Source organism: Entelurus aequoreus, linkage group LG23, assembly GCF_033978785.1.
Source record: "Entelurus aequoreus isolate RoL-2023_Sb linkage group LG23, RoL_Eaeq_v1.1, whole genome shotgun sequence".
In the NCBI taxonomy this organism is placed as follows: Eukaryota; Metazoa; Chordata; class Actinopteri; order Syngnathiformes; family Syngnathidae; genus Entelurus; species Entelurus aequoreus.
The window spans coordinates 42,897,152-42,905,835 of record NC_084753.1 but is presented as its reverse complement, the minus strand read 5'-3'; the positions used below and the strand labels follow the sequence as shown (position 1 = coordinate 42,905,835).

At 37.6% G+C, this 8,684-nt stretch overlaps 1 protein-coding gene across 1 annotated transcript in view; it reads left to right on the top strand.

The window, feature by feature from the left end:
- The window catches only part of scfd1 (sec1 family domain containing 1), a 43,708-nt gene that overhangs the window by 13,647 nt on the left and 21,377 nt on the right, over positions 1-8,684 (top strand). The window contains exons 9-15 of the mRNA XM_062034824.1: positions 2,324-2,409; positions 3,950-4,049; positions 4,117-4,256; positions 4,317-4,407; positions 4,475-4,548; positions 7,927-8,008; positions 8,422-8,518. Coding sequence (XP_061890808.1) covers positions 2,324-2,409; positions 3,950-4,049; positions 4,117-4,256; positions 4,317-4,407; positions 4,475-4,548; positions 7,927-8,008; positions 8,422-8,518 — 670 coding nt within the window. The remainder of the gene's footprint in view (positions 1-2,323; positions 2,410-3,949; positions 4,050-4,116; positions 4,257-4,316; positions 4,408-4,474; positions 4,549-7,926; positions 8,009-8,421; positions 8,519-8,684) is intronic.

Here is an 8,684-nt window from a genome sequence, read left to right as displayed (position 1 = left end):
GTTCGTGAGGAGAAACTCGGTCAGTCTTCGGGAGACGATGCTGAAGAACACCTTCCCTTCCACACTCAGAAGTGATATAGTCCGAAACTGGTTGATGTTTTTCGAGTCCTCCTCCTTGGGGATCCAAACTCCCTCTGCACACCTCCACTGGTCGGCCACTCTCCCCCTTCGCCAGATCACCTTCGAGGTCTTCCACAGATGCTTGAGAAGCCCTGGACAGCGCTTGTAGACGAGGTAAGGTACACCACTGGGGCCCGGGGAAGATGCTGAGCGGGCTGCCTTGATGACCTCTTCAACCTCCTTCAAACTGGGCTCTGTCAACTGGAACTCTGCCGTTGGTGGCGCAGGGCTGATGAGCGCTCTGTTGGGTCCTAGATCTTGTCCCCTCAGTGGGTCGCTCATGGTATTCTGGAGGAAGCGATTCACTTCCTCTCTTGGGCACTCGAGCCGGCCACTGCGCTTGTCCCCGAGCAGCTGTTTAGCAAACCGAAAGGGGTTGGCAATGAAGACTGCTCGCTTCCTAGCTCTCTCTCTTCCACGCCTCCTATGCCACTCTGCTCTGCGGAGAGTTGTCAACTTCTTCCGCAGGATGTTGCGCAGCTCTTCTAAAGGTTGTTTGTCCTCCTCAGCAGCTCCCTTGAACTGTTTCCTGAGGGTTCGAAGCTCCTGGCGCAGTTGGTGTATCTTAGTGGCCCTGCGGTTCATGGTGTAGGGGGTGGCCTCAGTGTTGCCCTTCTCCATCCGTCCGAATCTTTCTGAGCCATAGCTGACGATGATGGTACTCATTGCCTGGAGCCTGCTGTCGACATCTCCTTTGGCTGTGGCTTGGATGATGTTGGACACATCCTCATCAAACTGCAGCCACTCGCTCCGTCTGTTTGCTTGGGGCCATTTAATCCGCTGCTGTGGAACTACTCTGCTGGGATTGAGAGACTTTGGTACGTGGAGGGACTGGGATCTGTGGGGTGTCTCCTGTCCGGGCTCCTCCTGCGTCTCACCAGGTCCAGGACCTGTGCGTTGAACCTCGCTCTCCCGCTCCAAACATTTCATTCTGGCCTGATGGATTCTTAAGCCACGTTGATTTTTGCACAGCTTGCCGCAGATACATGTCATACTCGTAGTCAGTTCGTTTGCGGGGGTCGTTAACCTTTGGTCCGTCCGATTGGAGATCTCATCCTCCCCCCCTCTCGGGATCTCCTGGGGGTATTGCTCTGTAGGGTTTTCCGTAGCTTATGTGGGTTCTTTCTCACGAAAGATACAGGCTGGGGTGCTAACCCATACTGTCCCGGGTATATATATATATATATATATATATATATATATATATATATATATATATATATATAGGTCAACCTTTCAGGCATGTGATGTCTCCGTCTATAGTTGGAAATCCGTCTTTTTTTTTTATCTCTGTAAAAATATAAAAACATATTTTCAGTTTTTCTTTGTTTTTTCCGACCTACAATGTGTGTTGAAATCGTGATCCGTCTCTTTGCCATACCTGCCAACAACTTCCCGTAATGAGTACGGTTTTTGATAATGTCAATAAGTAGATGAACCATCTGTGGCTGTGAAGTGAACACTAGTAAGGTTGTAAATACTGTATAGAGTAGACTAACCCATGTGGTTCCTGTGGATGTGAACACATTATTGTAGTGACTAAATAACATAGTGACTGACACAGACATAGTGATGTGTAAATAATGTCAATAACTAGATGAACCATCTGTGGCTGTGAAGTGAACACTAGTAAGGTTGTAAATACTGTATAGAGTAGGCTAACCCATGTGGTTCCTGTGGATGTGAACACATTTACTGTAGTGACTAAATAACATAGTGACTGACACAGATATAGTAATGTGTAAATAATGTCAATAAGTAGATGAACCATCTGTGGCTGTGAAGTGAACACTAGTAAGGTTGTAATTACTGTATAGAGTAGGCTAACCCATGTGGTTCCTGTGGATGTGAACACATTATTGTAGTGACTAAATAACATAGTGACTGAAACAGACAAAGTAATGTGTAAATAATGTCAATAACTAGATGAACCATCTGTGGCTGTGAAGTGAACACTAGTAAGGTTGTAAATACTGTATAGAGTAGGCTAACCCATGTGGTTCCTGTGGATTTTTCAATTCTTAAACACTAAAACATATTTCAATGGTGCTTTTTTGCATGTTCAATTGCTGAAAAACCAGGGTCCGCAGTCCACCGGCTTATTTTCAGTATTTTTCATGAAGTTCAAATCACATGCCTGACTGACCTTGGTGAAATGTAACTGTGGAGGAACACCCGCTTTGTAACACTTGGTGTGACGTAGAAGCTGGACAAGAAGCTCCGGGAGAACCTGCGCGACGCCAGGAACAGCCTCTTCACAGGAGACAACATGGCCGCCGGACAGTTCAGGTAGAGAGAGAGCACAGGTGCTAAACAAGCAGCGTGCCGCTCATTTTGCAGCACAAACAATCAGTTTATGAATCAATTTACGAAAAGTGTTAAGCAATTTACAGTCGGGTTCAATAAGAATCCAGATTTGGATGCGAAACCATTTTTTTTGTGCACCCCTAATACACGATAATTAAAAAATAATAAAAAACAACTAATACATAAAATTAAAAAATCAAATTTTTAATTTTTTTTTTAAACCTGCCATTTCTTAAAAAAATAAAATATATTTCTAATTAAAAACATTTATGTATAATTTTTTTAAATTATAATTTATTATTATTTTTAACCGAAAGTAATTAAATTTATAATTGAAAAAAATAGTTTTTATTATTTTGTGGAAACTAATCTGTACATTTATAATACAATTTATAATTTTGTAATAAATTATGTGTATTGTTATAATTAATTAAAAAAAAATTTTTTTTTTATCTAAACATTTTTTAATTTCTTTTTTTAATGAAAAAAATATAAATTTTTAAGACTGCCAGTCTTAAAAATTTATGTTAATTTTTTTAAGACTGCCAGTCTTAAAAATGCATCCATCCATCCATTTTATTCCGCTTATCCGAGGTCGGGTCGCGGGGGCAGCAGCCTAAGCAGGGAAGCCCAAAATGTATGTTAATTTATATATATATATATATATATATATATATATATATATATATATATATATATATATATATATATATATATATATATATATATATATATATATATATATATATATATATATATATATAAATATACATTAAAAAAACCAGTTTAAAGCACCTGTGCTCAAAACTGAAGAAATGTTAGTTTAAATGTTTGTGAAAACTGTACAAGTTTTTGTCAAGGTGTGGTGCTTGAGCAGCCCTTTGAGACACTTGTGAAGAAGGGTTATATAAACAAACATTCATTGATTGATTGATGCTTATCAATGGTATTTGGTTAGTGACATCAAAACTATAATAGTCAGACCACAATTTATAATTTTGTAATAAATTATGTGTATTGTTATAATTAATTTAAAATATATATATTTTTTTATCTAAACATTTTTTTATTTCTTTTTTTAATAAAAAAAATATAAATTTTTAAGACTACCAGCCGTAAAAATTTATGTTAATTTTTTAAGACTGCCAGTCTTAAAAATTTATCCATCCATCCATCTATTTTCTTCCGCTTATCCGAGGTCGGGTCGCGGGGGCAGCAGCCTAAGCAGGGAAGCCCAAAATTTATGTTAATTTATATATATATATATATATATATATAAAAAAAAGCCAGTTTAAAGCACCTGTGCTCAAAACTGAAGAAATGTTAGTTTAAATGTTTGAGAAAACTGTACAAGTTTTTGTCAAGGTGTGGTGCTTGAGCAGCCCTTTGAGACACTTGTGAAGAAGGGTTATATAAATAAACATTGATTGATTGATTGATGCTTATCAATGGTATTTGTATTGGTTAGTGACATCAAAACTATAATAGTCAGACCACAATATCCACCTGTCTTCCCCCGCAGCTTCCAGAGACCTCTCTTCGTCCTGGTCGACCGCAACATGGACATGGCCACGCCCCTTCACCACACCTGGACCTATCAGGCGCTGATCCACGACGTGCTGGTGAGCGTCCAATAGGCCCGCCCGATGACGTAACTAGCGCGTGAACGCGTGTGCCGCTGTCCGCCAGGACTTTCACCTGAACAGGGTGACCATGGAGGAGGGCGCGGGGGCGGAGCCGTCTCCCGCCGGCGCCAGACCCAAGAAGAAGAGCAGGAGGACGCTGGACCTGACGGCCGCCGACAGGTTCTGGCAGAAGCACAAGGGCAGGTGAGTCGCCGAAGAGCGGGCGCGGCCAGAGCGCACTTAGTCACCGGCCTGGTGTGGCAGTCCCTTTCCAGAGGTGGCGGAGTCGGTCCAGGAGGAGTTGGACAGGTACAGGGCGCAGGAGGACGAGGTCAAACGTCTGAAGAGCATCATGGTGAGAGATGTGACATCTCCTCATGCACCTTCTTCACCTGCTGAGCACTCTGTGTCTCTGTGGGCAGGGTCTGGAGGGCGAGGACGACGGCGCCATCAGCATGCTGTCAGACAACACCGCCAAGCTCACCTCCGCCGTCAGGTGAGGCACCGCCCCGCTCCTGCTGCTCACGCACACCTGGAGACCTCTGTCTGGCCAGCAGGGCGGCGACAAATGCAGCAGTTGAACCTCCTACACCAGGAGTGTGACTTTATATATTCTATATTAATAATAATAATAATCACAACACCAGGAGTGTAACTTTATATATTCTATATTTTTAATAATAATAATAATAATAAACTCAACACCAGGAGTGTAACTTTATATATTTTATACTACTAATAATAATAAACACATGATGGTGGTAAGTTCCATCTGCCCTGTGGTAGACTGATGGAAACATGGCTGACAATTTGCTCCTACGTCTACTCAGACCATCACCATTCTTTTATAGTCATATGCTATTCATTCATTCATATTCATACACCAAGCATTCATTCATATTCATACACTAAACATTCATTCATTCATTCTTACACCAATCTCATTCATTCATATTCATACAACATTCATTCATATTCATACACCAAACATTCATTCATATTCATGCACCAAACATTCATTCATATTCATACACCAAACATTCATTCATATTCATACACCAAACATTCATTCATATTCATGCACCAAACATTCATTCATACATACACCAAACATTCATTCATATTCATGCACCAAACATTCATTCATACATACACCAAACATTCATTCATTCATACACCAAACATTCATTCATATTCATACACCAAACATTCATTCATATTCATACACCAAACATTCATTCATTCATACACCAAACATTCATTCATATTTATACACCAAACATTCATTAATTCATACACCAAACATTCATTCATATTCATACACCAAACATTCATTCATAAATACACCAAACATTCATTCATATTTATACACCAAACATTCATTCATACATACACCAAACATTCATGCATACACCAAACATTCATTAATTCATGCATACACCAATCATTCATTCATTCATTCATACACCAAACATTCATTCATATTCATACACCAAACATTAATTTATACATACACCAAACATTCATTTATTTATTCATACACCAAGCATTCATTCATATTCATACAGCAAACATTCATTCGTTCATACACCAAACATTCATTCATATTCATACACCAAACATTTATTCATATTCATACACCAAACATTCATTCATTCATTCATACACCAAACAATATTCATTCATTCATACACCAAACATGCATTCATACATACACCAAACATTCATTCATTCATTCATTCATACACCAAACATTCATTCATATTCATACACCAAACATTCATCCATTCATACACCAAACATTCATTTATTTATACACCAAACATTCATTCATATTCATACAGAAAACATTCATTCATTCATTCATACACCAAATAACAATTAATATTCATACACCAAACATTCATTCATACATACATACACCAAACAGTCATTCATTCATAGACCAAACATTCATTCATATTCATACACCAAACATTCATTCATTCAATCATTCATACACCAAACAATATTCATTCATTCATACACCAAACATGCATTCATACATACACCAAACATTCATTCAATCATTCATACACCAAACATTCATTCATATTCATACACCAAACATTCATTCATACACCAAACATTCATTCATATTCATACACCAAACATTCATTCATATTCATACACCAAACATTCATTCATTCATACACCAAAAAATATTCATTAATTCATACACCAAACATGCATTCATACATACACCAAACATTCATTCATTCATTCATTCATACACCAAACATTCATTCATATTCATACACCAAACATTCATTCATTCATACACCAAACATTCATTTATTTATACACCAAACATTCATTCATATTCATACAGCAAACATTCATTCATTCATTCATACACCAAATATCAATTCATATTCATACACCAAACATTCATTCATACATACATACACCAAACAGTCATTCATTCATAGACCAAACATTCATTCATATTCATACACCAAACATTCATTCATTCATTCATTCATACACCAAACAATATTCATTCATTCATACACCAAACATGCATTCATACATACACCAAACATTCATTCAATCATTCATACACCAAACATTCATTCATATTCATACACCAAACATGAATTCATTCATACACCAAACATTCATTCATATTCATACACCAAACATCCATTCATTCATTCATACACCAAAAAATATTCATTAATTCATACACCAAACATGCATTCATACATACACCAAACATTCATTCATTCATTCATTCATACACCAAACATTCATTCATATTCATACACCAAACATTCATTCATTCATACACCAAACATTCATTTATTTATACACCAAACATTCATTCATATTCATACACCAAACATTCATTCATTCATTCATACACCAAATATCAATTAATATTCATACACCAAACATTCATTCATACATACATACACCAAACAGTCATTCATTCATAGACCAAACATTCATTCATATTCATACACCAAACATTCATTCATTAATTCATTCATACACCAAACAATATTCATTCATTCATACACCAAACATGCATTCATACATACACCAAACATTCATTCAATCTTTCAAACACCAAACATTCATTCATATTCATACACCAAACATTCATTCATACACCAAACATTCATTCATATTCATACACCAAACATTAATTCATATTCATACACCAAACATTCATTCATTCATACACCAAAAAATATTCATTAATTCATACACCAAACATGCATTCATACATACACCAAACATTCATTCATTCATACACCAAACATTCATTCATATTCATACACCAAACATTCATTCATTCATTCATACACCAAACATTCATTTATTTATACACCAAACATTCATTCATATTCATACAGAAAACATTCATTCATTCATTCATTCATACACCAAATATCAATTAATATTCATACACCAAACATTCATTCATACATACATACACCAAACAGTCATTCATTCATACACCAAACATTCATTCATTCATACAGTCATTCATATTCATACATTCATTCATATTCATACAGCAAACATTCATTCATACATACATACACCAAACAGTCATTCATTCATACACCAAACATTCATTCATTCATACAGTCATTCATATTCATACATTCATTCATATTCATACAGCAAACATTCATTCATACATACACCAACATTGGTTCACATGACATTGACATACCAAGTACACGTACACACACACACACGTACACACACACACGTACACACACGCGTACACACACACACACACACACACACACACACGTACACACACAGACACACGTACACACACTAACTAACACACCTCTGTGTGGTTGTTGTGTAGTTCTCTGCCTGAGCTGCTGGAGAAGAAGCGTCTGATCGACCTGCACACCAACGTAGCCACGGCCGTGCTGGACCACATCAAGGTAACAACACATCAAGGTAACAACACATCAACAACACATCAAGGTAACAACACATCAACAACACATCAAGGTAACAACTCATCAACAACACATCAAGGTAACAACACATCAAGGTAACAACACATCAAGGTAACAACACATCAAGGTAACAACATATCAAGGTAACAACACATCAAGGTAACAACACATCAAGGTAACAACATATCAAGGTAACAACACATCAACAACACATCAAGGTAACAACACATCAACAACACATCAAGGTAACAACTCATCAACAACACATCAAGGTAACAACACATCAAGGTAACAACACATCAAGGTAACAACACATCAAGGTAACAACACATCAAGGTAACAACACACCTGACAGAATGTTCCCCGCCGTCATCCTGGCCTCTTTGTGTCCTCAGACTCGAAAGCTGGACCTTTATTTTGAATACGAGGAGAAACTGATGAGCAAGTCCACTTTGGACAAATCACTGCTGGACATCATCAGTGACCCTGATGGTGAGCACACACACACACACACACACACACACACACACACACACACACACACACACACACACACACACACACACACACACACACACACACACACACACACACACACACACACACACACACACACACACACACACACACACACACACACACGTGTTAATGACTTTTG